The sequence below is a fragment of the Myotis daubentonii genome, chromosome 19 (assembly GCF_963259705.1).
Source record: "Myotis daubentonii chromosome 19, mMyoDau2.1, whole genome shotgun sequence".
In the NCBI taxonomy this organism is placed as follows: domain Eukaryota; kingdom Metazoa; phylum Chordata; class Mammalia; order Chiroptera; family Vespertilionidae; genus Myotis; species Myotis daubentonii.
Genome location: NC_081858.1, coordinates 10,058,750 through 10,079,010, shown reverse-complemented (window position 1 = coordinate 10,079,010; position 20,261 = coordinate 10,058,750). Strand labels below are relative to the sequence as shown.

General features: G+C 53.9%; 2 protein-coding genes across 2 annotated transcripts in view; both read left to right on the top strand.

Annotated features, from left to right (window-relative positions):
- OAS2 (2'-5'-oligoadenylate synthetase 2) overlaps window positions 1–20,261 on the top strand; it is a 45,176-nt gene that overhangs the window by 10,416 nt on the left and 14,499 nt on the right. The window contains exons 8-21 of the mRNA XM_059677105.1: window positions 1,265–1,440; window positions 2,204–2,454; window positions 2,863–3,007; window positions 3,943–4,116; window positions 5,395–5,680; window positions 6,570–6,745; window positions 7,068–7,306; window positions 8,422–8,569; window positions 9,904–10,144; window positions 12,888–13,147; window positions 14,925–15,195; window positions 16,638–16,816; window positions 18,002–18,237; window positions 18,991–19,132. Coding sequence (XP_059533088.1) covers window positions 1,265–1,440; window positions 2,204–2,454; window positions 2,863–3,007; window positions 3,943–4,116; window positions 5,395–5,680; window positions 6,570–6,745; window positions 7,068–7,306; window positions 8,422–8,569; window positions 9,904–10,144; window positions 12,888–13,147; window positions 14,925–15,195; window positions 16,638–16,816; window positions 18,002–18,237; window positions 18,991–19,132 — 2,924 coding nt within the window. The remainder of the gene's footprint in view (window positions 1–1,264; window positions 1,441–2,203; window positions 2,455–2,862; window positions 3,008–3,942; window positions 4,117–5,394; window positions 5,681–6,569; window positions 6,746–7,067; window positions 7,307–8,421; window positions 8,570–9,903; window positions 10,145–12,887; window positions 13,148–14,924; window positions 15,196–16,637; window positions 16,817–18,001; window positions 18,238–18,990; window positions 19,133–20,261) is intronic.
- On the top strand, window positions 10,646–11,267 carry LOC132222015 (thymosin beta-4-like). Its single transcript, XM_059676760.1, has one exon. It carries the CDS (start codon window positions 10,738–10,740, stop codon window positions 10,852–10,854), a length of 117 nt encoding a protein of 38 aa, XP_059532743.1. The 5' UTR covers window positions 10,646–10,737; the 3' UTR covers window positions 10,855–11,267.

Sequence of the window (20,261 nt, the reverse complement as noted above, 5' to 3'; positions counted from 1 at the left end):
TCCTTGTAATTCTGGAAAGTTTTTATTTTAATATTTTGAGGCTATGTTATTAAGGAACATGTAAGAATATAATTATATTTTATTGGATTGTTCCTTTTGTCATCAAGTAATAATCCTCATTATTTCTAAAATATATATATATATTTGCCTTAAAGCCTTTGATCTGACATTAATAGAGCTGCACTGGTCTTGGCAGTGTTTTCCTGAAATACCTTTTTCCATTTTTGATTTGTAAGGATATGCTATTAGATTGTAATTGTACCTTTTATAAGTAACGTAAAACTAGAAGACAAAAAAGGAGCAAACATTAATAATATGATCATTTTGAGGGGGTTAGTAATACATTAGAACAAACAGACAAGACACTAACAATAAGAAAGATTATTTTCTTTGCTTTTGTTTGTATACCTGTGTAAATTAAAACCTCTACGCATAATTAGAAATATTTTTCCCCCTCACTAATGCTTCTTAATTTCCAGTTCTTCCTCTGGATTCATTTCCTTCTTACAGAAATACATCCTGTAGTTCTTTCTCAGAAGGGGTTTCTAAGTGATACATTTTCACAGACTTCGTCTAAAAAACCTTCTGTCTCACCTCCCTCTTGGAGGAAATGTTGGACATTTGTTCTTCTCAGTTTCTACTGTCTTCTGACCTGTGTAGTTGTTGATGAGAAGTCGGCTGTTTACTTCTTTGTTGGGGTGTGTGTGTGTGTGTGTGTGTGTGTGTGTGTTTCCTTTTTGGTAGCTTTTACGACTTTTCTTAGTCCGTAGCACCCTTCAGTTTCTGATGTTTGCATATTGATTTCTTGTTAATCATACTCTTTGGAATTCGTTGTGCTGACTGAATCTGAGGACTCGGTTCTTCCTTTAGTTTTGGGAAAATGCCTCCCAGTAGCCCTTCAAACATCGCTTCTCCTCGGTCTTCTCCGTTCTCTCCTTCAGAAACTCTACTCAATGGCGTCTGGCTTCATCTTCCACGTCTCATCGCTCCCATGTTCCCATCTCTCGGGGCTGCCTGCTTGCTTTCTTCAGATGTGCCTGACCTGCGGCCTCAGCTTAACTTTTTAAAAGTCCCAGGGCCTTTGTCTTTCACTTCTGTAAGTTCTAGGAGTCCTGATTGTAATTCAGTGCTCTGGATTGTGTGTCGTCGACCGCGATGTTATATATTTAATGTTTACGTATTAGAGGCAGGCGAGCGGCTGGGTTGGGAAATGCCGCTGTCTTCCATGAGCCATGCATCCCCGGCATCTTTCAAACACCCACAGGGCAGCTCAGTGCCGGCACCAAACCGGACCCCAAGGTCTACCGGACTCTCCTGGACAGCGGCTGCCAGGACGGGGAGCACGCGGCCTGCTTCGCCGAGCTGCGGAGGAGCTTCGTGAACTCCCGTCCGGCCAAGCTGAAGAACCTGATCCTGCTGGTCAAGCACTGGCACCGCCAGGTGAGGCCTCCCTGCCCCCTTGCTCCCCCAGAAAACCGTCGCTGTCATGGCCACTGCCTCGGCCAGTCAGCTCGTCCCCAACACAGCGCCCCTCCCTTGAGTTTTATTGGCCATCCCAACCAGAAGGACTGCCTCCTCCACCTTCATTCCTTGGTAGCCCCCCCCCCATCCCCACACCCCCCCCCCCCCGACCCCGCAGCTGAGAGAGCATCTTCTCCATCAAGTCCCCAAATCCTCGCGTATCTTGTGGTTGGCGTTCCCGCCCTCTCTTCCCTTCTCTCCTCACACTGCTGATGCTTCCCCTGCTGTTTCTCACCTTCAAGCCTTTGCTTATGTTGTTCCTCCATCACCATCTCCTTCGCAAGCTCTGCTAACTCCTGAGCAGCCTTCAGAGCCCCCGCAGCAAATACCCTCTGAATGCCAACTCACTCATTCAACCGACATCTGCTGACCACCCACCATTGCTCACTGGTGATGGGCGTGGAAATGCCAAGATGACTGTGTGGCCGACCCCACTCCCGTGAGAAAGACGCTAGGCACCGACCAAGTCTGAGCTTCTCCGTGGCCTTAGACAGGTCGCTGCCCCGCTCTGGACCTCAGTTTATTCACCTGTAAAACGAGAAGGGTGCGCCAGGCCAGCCCCAGGGTTCTATTCTTCCTGTTGTGTTGTGTTTTCTATATTCCCCGCCTTCTCCAGGGAGGGCCGTGCTCAGCGGACAGGAAGTGCTCGCTCCGCTGACTCTGTGATTTGGGGGGAACGTAGGTTGCTGCCCGGGACAAAGGAGAGCGGCCGGCCCGTGCCTCCCTGCCCCCAGCCTACGCCCTGGAGCTCCTGACCGTCTTCGCCTGGGAGCAGGGCTGCGGGAAGGACCGCTTCAACACGGCCGAAGGCCTGAGGACCGTCCTGGGGCTTGTCCAGCAGCACCGGCAGCTCTGTGTCTTCTGGACGGTCAACTACAGCTCTGAGGACCCAGCTCTCAGAGCGCACCTCCTCGGCCAGCTCCGGAAACCCAGGTGCACACCCACCACCTCCTCTCCCGCCCTATCATCCTTCCCCCCACTGTCACCTGGAGTCACTGCATCCGGGAGGGGTCCAGGGTGGGGTTTGGGGGCCCCAGCCCCGTCCTCGCTCTGCATCCTTCTGGACTCTTTGCCGAGGAAGCAATGGACACATGACCCCCAGAGGAAGCCAGGGCCACTTACGTTAATACAAGACAATCCCCATCTCAGATTAAGGGGTCACCCAATAGCTTCCGGACCAAGGTGGCCAGGCAGGGACCCTGCCGTGCGTGGGCAAGATTGCACCAACCCTAAGGTGCTGACCGTCTTCTTGCTCTCCCCGCCCCCACACCCCTTCCCGAGGTCTCCCACCCCCTGCTCCTTCACGGATTCTCACCCGCCTGCCCACCCACTCTGCCCCAGACCCCTGATCCTGGACCCTGCCGACCCCACCTGGAACGTGGGCCTGGGCAGCTGGGAGCTGTTGGCCCAGGAAGCGGCCGCCCTGGAGACGCAGGCCTGCTTCATGAGCGCCGACGGGACGCCCGTGCAGCCCTGGGATGTGATGGTAAGAGGTGGGCCCCGGAGCAGGAAGACGCTGCTGGTGCCCGTCCCAGGGTCCCAGGTCCCCCTTCCCTGCCGGTGCCACATCCCCGGCTGCTAGGAGTGTTGGGTGCTGATGGCTTACAGCCAAGGCACTGGCCATTCCATCCCAGCCAGTGCTTGAGTGACATGTGCATAAAAGGCCCGCCCAGTTGCAAGGCAGGACCAACTCTGTGATGCAATTGCTGCTCCAGAGCCTGCTCTGGCTTTCGGGGCGGGGGGTGGGGCGGGGAGCTCTCTCCAGCTGAGCCCCCCCACCAGCTCCTGCTCCCTGGCTCCCCTTCTGCAAGCCCTGTCCCGGATAATCACATGCACAGGAATCCCCGCCTCAGCTCTGCTTCTGGGGAACCCCACCCACCACAGTAGCCACGGGCAGCTCCCCAAAGGATAGAATTCCATCGCATTTGCTATTTTGCAGAATCTCATAACCAGTGCTTCACAATGAAGGCACTCCATCAGGCGTGGGCCTCGTTCTTGTCCCCATTTAAAGATGGGGAAGCCTGGCCAGTGTGGCTCAGTGGTTGAGCGTCGACCTATGAACCAGGAGGTCACGGTTCGATTCCCGGTCAGGGCACATGCCCGGGTTGTGGGCTTGATCCCCAGTGTGGGGCATGCAGGAGGCAGCTGATCAATGAGTCTCTCTCATCCTTGATGTTTCTCTCTTTCTCTCTTTCCCTTCCTCTCTGAAATCAATAAAAAAATATTTTTATAAAAGATGGAGAAACTGAGGCTGTGTGGTGGTGGTAGAACCTGAACTTGAACTCTGGTCCCTCTGATGCTGCCATCTGACAGCCAGTTGAGAAGAAAAGGAGCCATAGGAGATCGTGGGAGTCAGGGGCGGGGCCTGGGCATTCGCAGGCAGTCCTTCTCCACCTGGTCCTACCTGTGTTCTCTCTGCAGCCCACGCTCCTGTACCAGACCCCAGCCAGGGACCTCGACAAGTTCATCAGTGACTTCCTCCAGCCCAACCGCCAGTTTCTGGCTCAGGTGAACAAGGCGGTTGACACCATCTGCTCCTTCCTGAGAGAAAACTGCTTCCAGAACTCGCCCATCAAAGTGCTCAAGGTGGTCAAGGTGAGCTCCAGGGAGCTGTGGGCCCAGGGCTGCAGGCCAGTGATCTCATATCAGCCCAGACCAGGCCTGACCCACTTCCGTGGGCTCTGCAGCAGCCAGCACAAGGCCAGACATGGAAGAGAAAGTGGAACAAGGTCACGGGTAGATGGCCCAGGGAGGGCCCATATCAGCCCCAGAGGTTCCTTTGGGTTGCTCATGGCAGCCAACTCCAGAGAAGCAACAAAGGAATGCGTTGGCTGATGGGAATGGGCGGCCTGGAATAGGCTGCCTTCAGGCACAGCTGGATCCAGGAGCCCATGCCGGATCGTCAGGGCTCGGCTTTTCTTCCTAGCTTTGGGCTCTGCCTGCTTCTGCTTGGATGGGGCCTGTCCATGGGATGGTCCTTGGCATCTCTTCTAAAAAGGGGAATTCTCTTCTCAAAAGTCAAAGAAGTCTGGGAATTGAGTTTCATCGGCCTTGCCATGTGTCCCTTAACCAGTCACTAGGGCGGGGGAGGCACCGTGTGCTGGCTGGCCAAGCCTGGGTCACATGGTAGGGTCAGCCCTCCTGGGTGGAGCGTGGAAGAACAGTGATTCCCCCGAAGAAAGCCCAGTGCTGGTCCCAGCAGGAGGAAGGGTGCTGGGGGTTTGACAAAAAGTCACGGGATCTGCTGTATCAGATATGACCTCGGTTCACAATTGGAGTCACCGGGAGACACAGGTCAACTCTGGAAAGAGCGTCAGCATAGCGTCAGCCAGTGACATGGCCTGGGCCTGGGGGCTTGCTGTGTGACCCCAGGCAGATACCTCCCCCTCCCTGCTCCCTGCTTCCTCCTCCATAGCACCTGCGGACAGCAGCCCGACTCACTGGTTCTCAACTGTGGCTTCACTTAGAATCCCAGGGAGGCTTTTAAAATAGATACTGATGCCTAAGACCCCTCCCGGACAATGACATCACATCCTCGGGGACATAGGAACCAGGCCTGAGTCGTTTTTAAAAGATCACCAGCCACAGGCCTGAAAAAGAAAGAAGGAAAACTCAAATCCCTCCCAGCCCCAAACATGACGCAGCGGAGAGTCTGCCTTAGTTGGAGGACGGCACCTGACGTCTTGCACATCTCTCTTCCTCACAGCTGTGCCCTGTATTAACCCCCCATTAAAGATCTGAGACAGAGACGTTAGGTGACTTGCCCAAGGTCACACAGCAAGTTCCTAACTCAGAGTCCAGAGCCCATCGGCTCGGGCAGGAGGCCATCAAGCAGGACTTGAGGGCTCCAGCCACCTGCCATGTCCTCCCCAGGGCGGCTCTTCCGCGAAGGGAACGGCGCTGCGAGGCCGCTCCGATGCCGACCTGGTGGTGTTCCTCAGCTGCTTCGGCCAGTTCACCGAGCAAGGGAGCATGCGGGCCGAGGTCATCTCAGAGATCCGAGCCCAGCTGGAGGTGTGTAAGCGGGCGCGGCAGTTCGAGGTGAAGTTCGACCTCCCCAAGTGGGAGAATCCCCGCGTGCTGAGCTTCTCGCTGACGTCCCAGACGATGCTGGACCAGAGCGTGGACTTCGACGTGCTGCCGGCCTTTGATGCCCTCGGTGAGGTGCCGGGCACCGTCCCGAGGAGGGAAAGGCGGAGGCGGCGCCGCCAGGGACGGTGGCAGAGGTTGGGCGCCTGCTCAGTCGTAGGCACTGTTGGTGTACATGTTTATCACCGCTTCCCTGCAAAGGGTCTGCAGAAAAGGACCCTGAGCTGGCTTCTGGTCCCATCAGTTCCATCAACATCCGGGTGACCTTGACGGGGGGCTCCTCTACCTTGAACCCCAGTGTCTTCATCAAAGCGTCTCAGTACATCCCCAGCTTCGAATATGTGTGTGCCACCTCCCCCGCCTGCCACAGACCCGTTCAATCGGTCCAATCCATACGTGCACCTACTGCGTGCCCAGCACACTTCCAGGCACGGGAGGGGGGGGGGCGGGGAATCCCCGAACAAAACAGATGCAAATCTCATTGTATCTATTCGGTTCTGAGTCTGGATAGCAGAGTTTGCAGAGTGAGAAAATCCCACCCAACCGCCCCGCCCCCCGCGCCCCCCCCCCCCCCCCACCATCTCAATGCATCCGGTGCCTGCATTTTGCAAAACAAGTAGCAAGGGAAAGATTGGTCCCGAGATGTCTCTGAATCTGCCCAGTTCCTCCGTTCAGAGGGCGAGAGCTGGGATACCAGGGACGCCTTCAGTGGCTGGGACCAGGCTGACACCAGCTCTGGCCTACACTTCTGTCACCTGCAGGGGCCTCTCCCTTGTTAGAGTCAGAGAGTCGGTGAGGAGAGTTTAGCCCTGAGCAGAGGCCCCCTTCACGGTGGGTAAGCAGGTGGGGTGTGAGGGGCAGAAAAGGGAGTCAGATCCTCACCAGGGGTTCCGCTCTGGGTCACGCCGCATCTGTGTTCCCCCTCAGTGAGGTGAGGGTCACCTTCTCCCCGTCCCCAGGCCAGCTGGCCCCGGGCTCCAGGCCCCCGCCTCAAGTCTACGTGGACCTCATCCGCAGCTACAACACCCCGGGCGAGTACTCCTCCTGCTTCACAGAGCTGCAGCGGGACTTCGTCGTCGCTCGCCCCACCAAGCTCAAGAGTCTGATCCGACTGGTGAAACACTGGTACCGCCAGGTTCGGCACAGGGACGCCCCCCCCCCTCCCTGCCCCGCCCCCTCCCGGTGGCCCTGGGCTCTGCCTCTGGAGCGCTTTCCTGGGAGGAGGCAGGCCCAGCCCTGGCCGGAACCCTGGGTCGGTGGAGGTTTTTCCTAGCGGCGGGGCCTCAGTTTTCTTACCTGTACAATGGGTCTGGCATTCCTCTATCCCAGGAGTTGATGGAACAGTGCAAGGCAAGGCATCTGGCATAGCAGGGGCTCTGTGAATGTTTGGGGAGGGTTTGCCGGCTCCTCTTCACTGCTGTATGGACTGATGCATCGTCTTCCTCCTCATTTCTTAGTGCAAGAAGATGCCCAAGGGGAAGGGCTCTCTGCCCCCCCAGCACGGGCTGGAACTCCTGACGGTGTATGCCTGGGAGCAGGGGGGGCAGGACCCCCAGTTCAGCATGGCCGAGGGCTTTCGCACTGTCCTGGAGCTGGTCACCCAGTACCGCCAGCTCTGCGTCTACTGGACCGTCAACTACAGCCGTGAGGACCTGACCGTCAGAGATTTCCTGGAGCAGCAGCTTCGCAAGCCCAGGTTCGGACCCACCCCCACGTCCCGGAGTCCCGGACCCAAGGCCACCTTTCTCCCCGCCTCCTGAGGGCGCAGAGCAGAGGCGGGAAGCCGCTTTCTAGGACTGAGCTCCTTTCCAGCCCTCCCCGTGGGGAGACTCGGGGCTGCGGGTGAAATGCCAGACCCCACGTTAAATTGGAATTTTGGATAAACAATGAAGAACTTTTTAGTGTAAGAATAGCCCAGGTAGTCATTGGGATATACTTATGCTTAAGAAAACCAACACCCTTGCCTCGCAGAGCGGCTCAGTGGTTGAGCGTTGACCTATAAGCCAAGAGGTCACGGTTCGATTCCCAGTTAGGGCACATGCCCGGGTTGCGGGCTCGATCCCCAGTGTGGGGGGTGCAGTAGGCAGCCGATCGATGATTCTCTCTCATCCTTGATGTTTTGATTTCTCTCTCTCTCCCTCTCCCTTCCTCTCTGAGATCAATAAAAACATATTTAAAATTTTTATCACACAAACAAACAAAAAACACACACCTGTATTCATTGTTTATCTGGAGCTCAAATTTAACTGGGCATCTTCTATATGTGTTTGCTAAATCTGGCCACCCTGCCTGCGAACCCCCAGGTAACATAAGCTGCCCCATTCTGTGGGATTTTGCCCGCCTCTGCAATGCTACAGAGATAACAAAGACGCTTTCACAACTTGGTGATGTATTTCCAGTCAGTGGGTAATGGCTACGTAGAGTGATGTGTTGATAAGGACCCTGAGGTTGTGAATGGGCTCCACTGAAAAGGGTGATCTCATCAGTTAGTGGCCATGGATGGGGGAGCATGATGGAACCAGTGCTGTGGTTGAGTAACAATGCCTGCTTTCCATGCAGGTGGGGCAAGCATGGCCTGAGCTCTGAGATTGATTAGTAATGTCCGTCCTGGATATAGCAGGCAGAAGGGGCTCGTGTGTAGCGTCTTCTCCAATCTGCCCTCAAGTGTGTGCCTGGAGCCCAGAGGAGTCTCTGAGCCCTGCCCCTGCCCCCTGCAAAGTGTTGGGTGAGGGGGAGAATAGTTCAAGCAATCCCGCAGGTCGATACCCAGATGTTGCCTGGAAGAGGACTGACCTTGGGTGGGAATTGCAGGCCCATCATCCTGGATCCGGCAGACCCGACAGGCAACCTGGGCCCCAATGCCCGCTGGGACCTGCTGGCCAAGGAAGCTCAGGCCTGCATATCCTCCCTGTGCTGCATAGGCAGAGATGGCACCCCCATCCAGCCGTGGCCAGTGAGGGTGAGAGACCTGGGGTACAGCAGGGAGCATCTTTGTTGGGGGGCAGTGAGGTTGGGAGAGGGGCATGATTCCCCCCAAAGGGGCAGGGCCCAGCCATGGCCCAGACGTGCCCCCGCATGTCCTGTCTGTTCCCATTGTCACATACTCAGCTTCTTTAGGAAGGTTAGAGGTAACCACATATTCTGTCATCTTTCCCAGGCCGCTGTGTGAAGCCCAGAAAATCAGTGGTCCTGCCAGATGGACAGATGGACACCAGCCCTCCACGTGGGGAGACTCAGGGTCACATGCCAGATGTGTGTGTGTGTGTGTGTGTCTGTGTGCGTGCGCGCGTATTGAGAGAGAGAGAGAGAGAGAGAGAGAGAGAGAGAGAGGGAGAGAGATTGATTCAGTCCAGCCTCCCAGCGGACATCCTTGCCTCCCACTCAGCTCTCTTCCCCGCAGTCCACTCTGCTCACCCAGCCCATTGAATCTCCCCTTGTATCCAGTGGGCACTGCACTCAAACACTGCCCTGCCTCCGCGGCCTACACGCTGGAGTCCAGCCTGCATGGGCGGGCACCTTCCTGGGTTCCCAGCTTCCTCGTCACCCTCGTGACGCTCTGGTCTCAGCTGCATCTGTCCCTGCCGGGAATGTCCTCCTCCTCTTCCTCCCCGACTTCTCTCTCCCCATCCACACCAGCTCACATCCGTCCTCCTGACACTCATCTCTGACCTCCCAGTGGCTGCGCCTCCTTCCCTAATCTAAGAACTTTTCACAGGGATGGTAGCGTTTCATCTCATTTGTCGGCCACACTCAGTTGGTTGTGGCTGTCCGGAGCCCTGTGTGTTAAAGGATTTTGAAGAATGGATGCCTAGCCGCGAGGAGTGACCTAATCGATTAGTGATGTCTGCCATGGATGCGCTAGAGAAAAGTAGTGGCACGAGTGCCGTGATGGATTAGCAATGTCTGGCCTGCGTACAGGAGGAAGTGCTCAGAGACCTACAGTCTGTACCTGTCTGGGCTATGGAGAAGCTTTCTGAGCTCAGCTGCTAGAAGGACCGCGTGCCATGATCGGCTGCTTATGTCTGCCACAGACACAGACAGAGGGAGTGGGACATGCATGCCATGCGGTCCCTGTCCTTGGACACTTCACCGGAGGCCTCCTTTTGGTCCCGTTTCGCTCCTCCCCCCAGTTTACACATCTTAATGCCATGCCATACTTCCTTTCTGTTTTTTTTTTAACAAGTTCCTGTCTTTTTTCTGCCCTGCTACAATGCCACCAATGGGATCCTCCATCCCCAGAGCCTACATGTGAGCCAGTGCCCTAGTGACAGTGCCAGCTGCCTCTGCCTCCAGAGCAAACCCACCCGGCGCATGCAGGGGGCACGCCTGACCTCCAGTGCAGTCACGGTGTCCCTCTCAGTCCAGGACCAGCACGGAAAACAGAAAGCACTCCGGAATCGGAAGTGGAAAGGGATTCCGTCCAACCCTGGACCGGCGGGAGGAGGCTGGGGCCACCTGGATGCTAGTTTCGTTATTGGACCACCGCGGCTGGATCAGAGGACGCTGCTGCTCTGCCCACCGCCTCCCCCACAAAGCTGGGGTCCAGACCAGGACGTGGACTCCCACAGCCACACACATCCCCCAAGACTGGGCCACCAGGGCTGCAGGGGGTGCTTCTGTGTCTCTCCTTTAAAATAAACAAAATTACGGCCAGGATCTGGCTACAGGGGGGTCTGAGAAGTGAGCATCTGGCCTCCCACGCCGGGCAGCACAGGGAGGAGTGGAGGACCAGGCCTGGGGCCAGGCACCAGGGATGTCTATTGAGAGGGTGAGGGCGTGGTCCCTCCCGGAGGGGAGGCCCAGGGGGCGGAGAGGAAGCAGCCTGGTTCTTAGGGGACACAGATGGAAGGATTTCAGAGGGAAGGGTCTGGGTGATTATGATGTGTCCACGTAGAGTCATCGCTTGTAACAAATGCCCCACCTTGGTCGGGAGGCTGTGCATGTGTGGGGGCAGGGAGTACATAGGACTTCGCTAGGCCTTCTGCCCAATTTTGCTGTGAACCTAAATCTCAAAAAACCGAAGATTTTTAAAAAGAGCAGCCTCGGCGGCCGGCCGTGAGCAGATCGACTTCTCTTGTCCGCGCACCTCGCTCGGCTTCCTCTGCGACCGTGTCTGACAAACCCGATATGGCTGAGATTGAGAAAGTCGGTAAGCCGAAACTGAAGAGGACAGAAACGCAAGAGAAAAATCCACTGCCTTCAAAAGAAACGATTGAACCGGAGAAGCAAGCAGGCGAATCGTAATGAGGCACACGCCGCCCGTATGCACTGTACGTTCCACAAGCATTGCCTGCGTGTTGGACTTCCTGTAGCTGTTTACCTTTGCAAGATGCACAGAGGTTGGATCAGTTGAAGTGACTGTGCTGCCCCTTTTCACATCAGAACTACTGACAACAAAGGCCGCACCTGCCGCTCCACCTGCCTGGCTGGCTGGCGGGGAAGGGAGACAACTTGCATGTTGGTGAAGGAGGGAGCTGGGTGGGACGAGGGTGAAATCTAGAGTTAAAACCAAGCTGGTCCAAGGGCTCCTGCGGGCTGTGAAATGCAGTTTAATCAGAGTGCCATTTTTTTTTTTGTTCAAATGATTTTAATTATTGGAATGCACAATGTTTTTAATATGCAAATAAAAAGTTTTAAAACCTGAAGAAAAGAGCAAAGGGGCATAATATCTGCAACATGCTCTCAAATGGCTCCGTAATGAGACTGCTGATAAGACGTGCATACAGAATAAGGGCAAAGGTGAACTATTCCAGGTGAGGGTAGAAAAGGGAGTTCTTTGTACACGCCTCACACATTTTCTTCGTATTTCAAATGATTTCAGAATCAAATCTTTAAAAAAGAAAAAAAGCATGCACTTTGGACTCAGGTGGTGTGGGGTTAGAGCCCAGCCAGACAATGTACTTGCTGTGTGACCTTGGGCAAGTGTTTCTACCTCTCTGAGCCTCCACATTTTTACCTAAAAAGGGAGCCTTATGACCCCTGCCCAGCTGACCTCTAAGTGTTACAGTGAAAGTCAGATGAGGGCAAGGAAGGACCTTGAATGGACAGGTGTAATAGTCCAAGTTCTACAAGGAAAAAAAATACCAATAGGATAGATAGATAGATGTAGATCTAGAGATTTCTTTTAAGGAACTGGCTCGTGCTGTTGTGGAAGTTGGCAAGTCCAAATTCTGCAAGGCAGGCTGGCAGGAGGGAGACCCAAGAAGGAGCTGAGTGAGGCAGCTCCAGGCTGAAGGCATCTGCTGGTGGGATCCCCCCCCCCCCCATTCCTTGAGAGAAGTCAGTCTTTTACATACAGGCCCTCAACTGATTACACGAGGCCCACCCACATGACAGCTAGAGTGTAGTCGCTTTATTCGAAGTCCACTGGTCTAAATGTCAGTCTCATCTTCAAAGTACCTTCCCAGAAAGATCTAGAACAATGTTTGACCAAATATTTGGGTACCTTGGCCCAGCCAAGTCGACGTATGAAATGAATCCTCGTGGCAGAGAGGGACTGCCGTGGGGGTGAAGAACCCACACCTTGGGGATGTCTGCTTCTGTGGAGTTTCGTTTTCATAGCTCCGGGCGGGAGTTGCACATCTGTCTCCCCTCCGACCCGTGTGCTTCTCTGAGCTTGTTTCCGTCCTTGGTGGGTGGGGGAAGTGGCTGAGGAGGCCGTGCGGGTTTCCACGGATGCTGCGGAACTGGGCCCACGGACGCTCCCACCCACCCAGCACGCTGAGCCCAGCTCAGCCCTCGTCTCGCTGTGTGTCCCCGAGCAAGTCCGTCACCTCTCTGAGTCTCTCTCCTTGCTGCTCTCACGGAGTCTGACTTCTCAGGTCCCTGGGAACAGGAAGAAGGAGAAAGGGGCTTCAAGGAAGAACTCTGCCACTAAAAAATTGTATTTGCTTAGCAAACACTTCTATAGCAGTGGCGACCTGGCCGGGCCTGTGCTAAGCGCTTGGCAGGTACTATTTTATTCCTGCATTCGCCCAATAAGAGAGACGCCACTGCTGTCCCCATTTTACAAAGCGGGGAGTCGAGGCTCAAAGAGGCAGGCGGCGTGCTCAAGGGCGCAGGTCTGGCGCGTGTCCAGCTCCAGCAGCTGCGCGTTTCTCCAGGAGGACGCCTCCCGGGAGCAGCTGAGAGGCAGGTTGAGCTGAGGGGCGGGCAGAGCTCTGGATTGAGGAAGTCAGCTAAGAATGCTGGTCAGTTTCGGTTTCCTGGCTCTTTCCAGCTTCCAAGCTCTCAGCCCAGAGATCCTCTCCCTCCTCTGCCTCCTGCTCTGCCGTGAGCTGTCGCCCCGGCAGGCAGGCAGCCAGCAGCAGCAATGAGCAACTGGCTATCCGCAGCAATGGGCAACTGGCTATCCTGGCTGTCCGGCGCCTGCCCAGAAACGGTGTACTCGGTACCTGCTCAGAAACTGGATGAGTATATCCAGACCTCACTGAGGCCGACTGCAGACTGTCAGAGACAGATCGATGAGGCCGTGGACACCATCTGTGCCACCCTGCAGGAAGCCACGGAGCCTCCCACGGTGATAGATGTCGCCAAAGTGAGTGGAGGGCCGGGGGTCGGGGCTCCTGGTTATCGGAAGTCAGAGTGACTTGGTGCTGAGCACCTACTGTATGCCAGGCCCTGGGGGCACCATCCATCATCCTGCCCGCCCCACCCTCGGAGAGAGGATGGGATATAGTTTAGAGTTTAGGAGCACAGACTCTGAAGTCCGCTCTGCCCCTTATTACTGTGTGACCTGGGGTAGATTGCTTAACCTCTCTGTGCTTCAGTCTCCGAATCTATAAAATGGGAGAGGACTAATACCCATCTGAAAGTGTTGTGAGGCTTGAGCATATAACGTTCTTAGTACAAGGCCTGGTACATGGTTCATGTTCAGTAAATTAGCTGTGATTACTCCCTGCTATTGTTCTATCCTTCTTATTTACAGAGCAGTAAACTGAGGCTAAAGGACTTCGGTGAAACTACCCCAAAGTTGCTCGGTGGTGGCATTTCCAGCAAGTGGGGGCTGGGAGCTCTCGTCAGTTAGAAATGGTTGGTGCTATGGGCACAAACCCCAGGGCTGAGGCTAAAGATCCTGGGCCTTCGGGGAGGAAAGGGTGCTGGGAAGGTGCCAGGACTCTAGGGTAGGGAGGGGGGTGGAGAGCCCCACTCCCACCGCCATGCTCTCCGGCGCTGGAGACTCGCTTCTCTGCAGCCGCGTGCTACCTCGCCTCTGCCGCCTCTGCCGTCACACACACCCACTAGCCCCAGCAGGAAAGACACTTGGATACTGGTGTCTCCTGCCTTGGCCCAGAGAAGGAAACTGAGGCACAGGGAAGTTATTCAATAGCTGGGAGTTATTTAATAGCACCATCCTGCCTCTCGATATTAATTAACTTATTCTAATTAAAATAAACGTACAAAAAAATAAACGCACAGAGCTAAGTATGCAGCCTGTTTGGATCGCCACGAACAGCGGAGATGTGTAACCTACACCCGGCTCGAGAAGCAAAACATTCCCAGCCCCACCCTGGCCGGCTTGGCTGAGCGGATAGAGCGCCAGCCTGCGGATTGAAGGGTCCCGGGTTCGATTCTGGCCAGGGGCACATGCCTGGGTTGTGGGCTTGGTCCCCAGTGCGGGGCGTGCAGGAGGCAGCCAATCAATGATTCTCTCTCATCATTGATGTTTCTCTCTCTCCTTCTCCCTTCCTCTCTGAAATCAATAAAGAAATATATTTAAAAAATAAATAAATAAACATTCCCAGCCCCCGAGGGCCCCTGCACTCCCTGTCCTGTCATCGCCCTCACCCAGGGCAGCGCCCTCCTGCCTCCTGACGGCAGAAATCATTTTGCCAGTTTTTAACTTCGTCTACATGTAAGGTGGCCACGCATCCCAGTTTGCCTGGGGCCGAGGGGTTTTCTGGGACGTGGGTCTTTCGACGCTAACACTGGGTACACCGGACCCGTTGGTCACCCTGGATAAATGAGTCCACGCCCTGTGTGGCTTTCGTGTATGGTCTCTTTGACCCACCCTGTTCAGGAAATGTCTGTCGTGTGGGCAGGTGATGTTTGCCATTTCACTGCTGTACAGGATTCCACTGCGTGGATACACCGCATTTATCCACATGTGTTTCCTCCAGGTTGGGGCTAGTATGAAAAATATTGCTATGGGCACCCTGGTCTTTGGGGGGACCCATGGACGCCTGCGTCTCAACTTTAAGACTATGGTAACATTTGGGGCTTTTTCTCAAGTTAAGAAATACTACTGCCCCCTGGGGAGTGCCGTGACCCCCAGAGGGTCCAGACTCTCACACCTGCTTCTCTGTTGCTGGCAGGGTGGCTCCTACGGCCGGAAAACGGTCTTAAAGGGCAACTCCGATGGTACCCTTGTCATCTTCATCAGTGACCTTGAAAAATTCCAGGATCAGAAGGAAAACCAACGTGAAATCCTCGACAAAATCTGGGAGCGGCTGAGAGCTTGTCAGCTCGAAAGGAAGCTGACAGTCAAGATGGAGATGCAGAGGTCCTATGTTGGCCTCACCATCCGGCTGTCCACACGATGGCAGAGCGTCACTTTTGACGTGCTGCCCGCCTTCGATGCTCTGGGTGAGCCCTCCGGGGTATGTGGGGGTGGGGTGGGTCATAAGGGGTGTGTTGAGAGAGCAAAGTCAAAGAGAGGGATGGTGGATAGGTACCTTTGGTGCTTTCCGAAGTGGAGGCCTTCAAGAGAGGAAGCCCCTCCTACCCTGGCTTTCTCTCTTCTCTGGGACTTCCCATCTCCTCATTGGCTTTTTGTTGTGGTTGTTAATCCTCACCCGAGGATATTTTTCCATTGATTTTTAGGGAGGGTGGTAGGGAAGGGGAAGAGACAGAGAGAAACTTCGATGTGAGAGAAACACATTGATTAATTGCCTCCTGCACGAGCCCTGACCAGGGCCTGGGCTGGAGAGGAGCCTGCAACCAAGGTACGTGCCCTTGACTGGAATCAAACCCAGGACCCTTTGGTCGCAAACCGACGCTCTATCCACTGAGCAAAACCAGTTGGGGCTCCTCATTCACTTTTTTAAAAAAATTTATTTATTGACTAAAGTTTTACATATGTCTCCTTTTTCCCCACTTGACGACCCCCCGCCCCCCACAAGCCATTCCCACCCCGGGCAAGCCCCCACCGCCCCAGTGTCCGTGTCCATTGGCTATGCTAATATGCATGCCTACAAGTCCTTTGGTTGCTCTCTAATCCCCCCTCCCCTGCATTTGTCTCTGGATCTATTCTTGTTCATCAAATTATGTTGATCATTATATCCCACAAATGAGTGAGATCATGTGGTATTTATCTTTCTCCGACTGGCTTATTTCACTTAGCATAATGCTCTCCAATTCCATCCATGCTGTTGCAAGTGGTAAAAGTTCCTCCTTTTTTATAGCAGCATAGTACTCCATTGTGTAGATGTACCACAGTTGTTTAATCCACTTATCTGCCTCATTCACACAGGAGGCTCCTGGGCCTGTGTTCCTATTAGCTGTGCAGCAGGATTCTGGTTGGCACCCCAGTCTGAGAGCCACTGCCCTGCATCGCCTACCTCACAGGCTCAGTGCTACGGGGAGGGCACCTGCCACCTGGCAGCCATCCCAGCCTCCGGGGCTCTGCCTGCACCTGCCTCCTCAAGGTGCCTGTACCCTTGACCCTGAACTGGAGCGCTCACTGATGGGCTCACTAGCGGGATATACTGTATGTGATATATAAACTTCATTTTCTTCCAGGTGTAGGCCAATACCATTTTTCAAAGAAACCGTCTTTTCCCCACTCATTTGGAACTCCTTCTTTTTTCATTTACAATCGGTTCTCCTTTCCTCTGTTTGCTCTCACTGGTCTTGTCTTCAGCCAGCGCCATAGCATTTGCATGATGGTCCTTTTAGACTTCATTTGTCACCGAGCAGGGCCAGCCACCCCGCACCGTTTAAGCAAACAGACCTGGCCTCTGACAGAGGAGGCAGTTTGCTACCAAACCACACCCAACCTTCAAAGTCCTTTTTCTCTTTCCTGCCAGACTTGAGCGGCAAGCCCAGCCCCTCGACCTATCGAGACCTCAAAAGAGCCTTGGACCAGACAAAAGCCAGCCCCGGTGAATTCTCCGTCTGCTTCACAAAACTCCAGGAGGATTTTTTTAACAACCATCCCAGGAAGCTAAAGGATTTGATCCTCTTGGTAAAGGCCTGGCATCGACAGGTCAGTTTCATCTCGCATTTCCTCTGGCTGCCATCCACTTCCTTTGGGTCACAATAACTTGCTGTCCAGTAAAGGACAACAATCTTAGGTATTCAGCTCGGTGCGTTTTATATTGTTTTAAGCAAAACTCGGAGTGGCCTCAAGCCCACTTCCAGTGAACACTCCCCCAAACAGCCCGCTATCCTAATAGCTGTCGCCACAAATTCGTTTTGCTTGCTTTTCAACTTGACATGAATGGAGTCTGACTGTATGTACGTTGTGTCTGCTGTCTTCTGTTCAACGTTCTGTCTGAGAGATTTGTCCATGTTGGTGCACGTGGTTGTCATTTCTTCATTGTTTTGTAATATTCCATTGTGTTACTATCCACACATTGACCCACTCCTCTACTGACGGACATTTGGGTCGTTCCCATATTGGGGCTAGTATGAATTATGTGACTATGGGTATTCCCTGCATGTGTTTTTGTAAATTTCAGGCTCCTCTTTAAAATATACATTTTCTTTTATTGATTTCAGGGAGGAGGGGAGAAGGAGAGCTAGAAACATCAATAATAAGAGAGAATCATTGATCAGCTGCATCCTGCATGCCCCCTACTGGGGATTGAGCCCACAGCCCAGGCTTGTGCCCTGACCAGGAATTGAACCTCTTGGTTCATAGGTCAATGCTCAACCACTGAGCCACATCGGCTTGGCAAGCACTCCTTTTTCTTGAGTAAATATGCAGGCATGGAACTGTTGGGTTATAAAGTATATGTATATGAAAACATATGTGTGTGCATATACATATACACATGGCATATATGTATGCATGTGTGTGTCCACAATGAGGAATAGGTACATATTTAACTTTAGGAAATACTGACAAATACAGATAGGCCTTGACTTACAATGGTTTGACTTAAGATTTATTTTTTAAATATGTTTCTATTGATTTTAGAGAGAAAGGAAGGGAGAGGGAGAGAGAGAGAAACACCAATTGGATGCTTCCTGCACACACCCCGCCCAGTGACCGAGCCTGAAACCAGGGTCTGTGCCCTGACCGGAAATTGAACCATGACCTCCTGATTCACGGGGTCGACTTTCAACCACTGAGCCACACCGGCAGAGCTGGTTTCTTGACTTCAGAGCCCTGCCATGGGAAGAACTGGGTCTCTAAGTTAGCTGCTGCCCCATTCTTCTCCCGCAGTGCCAGAAACTGTGGGGGGATCAATCCCTGCCACCCTCGTATGCTCTAGAGCTGCTCACCGTCTATGCCTGGGAAGAGGGGTGTAGAGAGGAAGACTTTGACGTAGTTCAAGGCCTCAGAACTGTCCTAGAGCTCATCGAGCAGCGGGAGCAGCTGTGTGTCTATTGGACAGTCAACTACAACTTTGAGGATGAGACCGTCCGGAACGTCATGCTGAACCAGATCCGATCATCAAGGTACCAACTTCCGTGGCCCGTTCTCTTTCCTTCTCCATCTGCATGCCAGACTGTGCCCCTTTAGAATGAGCGCTCACCCCTGTCCTTTCCAGCCAGCGGTGTGCCACACAGATGCCAGCAGCACTGGGCAGGGAGTGAGAAGAGGTCTGAGGGAGGAACCCTGACCCATGCTTTCATTCACACTACAAACCATCATCACATTTTGTGCCCCAGACAAACCCTTTACGGAAGGAAGAGGCTAAGAGAGAAGAAAGGTCCGCAGGAAAAGGCCATCTTATTACATTACTAGAGGCCTGGTGCACAAATTCGTGCACAGGTGGGGTCCCTGGGCCTGGCCAGCGATCAGGGCCAATTGGGGCTGATCAGAGCCAATCAGGACCAGCCAGCTGGAGGAAGAGACTGCGGGAGGTTGCTGTTCACGGGAGGTTGGCTGTGGTAGTGCACTAACCACCAGGCGGCAGCTCCTGCATTGAGTGTCTGCCCCCTAGTGGTCAGTGCGTTGTCATACTGACCAGTCGACTGGTTGTAATGGTGGCTTAGGTTTTTATATATATAGATTAATAGAACGCCTCTCTCTGTCAACCAGAGAGCACAGGACCAGAGAGGCTGGACGCAAAGCACCTCAGCAATTGAGAGAAACCACAGGAGTTACCAGAAGCCCAGTCTAGGCCTCTCTCCCTAAAACTGATTTCTCTTCCCGCAAGCAGCCCAACTGATTTTTTTTTAATATATATAATCTAATGGAATTCATAGGACAGTCATCTTGGATCCAACTGACCCCACCAATATGATGAGCAACGATGAGACGTGCTGGCGACTGCTAAAAGCAGAAGCTCAAAACTGGTTATTGTCTCTCAGCCTGAGAGGGTCACCTGGACCATCTTGGAATGTTCTGGTGAGAGGGCGTTCCAAACAGAGCCCCTGTCATGCTTCAGGGAGGGCCCTCCTCCCCCCGGCACCCGGCTGCAGTCTTCCTCCAGATCACCATGCGTCGGTGCCCTCGGGCTGCTGTCACAAAGCCTGAGCCCTGGGCGGCTTACAGCAGCAGAGATGTTTGCTGTCGCAGTCCTGAAGACTCGAAGTCCAAGCTCACGGTGTTGGCAGGGCTGTGCTCCCTCTGAAGCCTCTAGGGGAGGATTCTTCCATGCCTCTCCCGGACTCGGGGGTTGCCAGCAATCCTTGGCTTGTGGCAGCATCACTCCCATCTCTGCTCCATGGTCTCATGGCCCTCCCCTCTGTGTCTTCACAAGATCTTCCCCTCCATGCTTCGGTCTTGGCACCTCTCTCCTCTTCTTATTAGGACCCAGGGCGTATTGGATTAGGGCCCACTCGAATGACCTCATCTAACTCAACTGCCTCTTGCAAAGACCCTATATCCAGATAAGTTCACATTCATCGATTAGGACTTCAATGTATCTTTTGAGGGGACATACTTCAATCCACAACATGCCATTGGGGGCCTCCCCTTCCGAGCAAATGATGGTAAAGTACAGATTGAACACAAAGCAAAGGGGGGGGGCACCTGCAGGTGAGAGATTTGGGTTCATTTCTGCAGGTGGGAGGGTGGTGGCAGATGAAATGGAGCAGAGCCCAAGGGTAGTGGGTGACTCTCTCCCCTGTGGGTCCCGGGACAGGCTCTGAGCACCGTTCGAGCAAGTTTGCAGGGCCAGAGTAAGAAGTGGGGCTGGAGACAGGAGGGGCCGGCTTTGAACCCGAGACATTCACTTTGCCCCTTCCATTCCCCAAAGGAGAAGCAAATCTATCGACACAGATTCCCCCTGCGCTCCCAGAGCTTATCATAAAGCGCTCCTTGGGGTCGTAGGGCGGGGCGAGGGGCACAAACCCATCAGTGAGGCCAGAGAAGTCACCGAAATCCCGCATTTCACAGAACGGGACTCCTTTATGCCCAATTGAGGGGAGGCAGAGTCTGTCTTCTATCTGCACAGAAACTTGAGGGCCAGTTGAGCAAAGGCCTGGGATATAAACGTAGATGTAAATGAACTGGAAACCCCTAGTTGGATGCA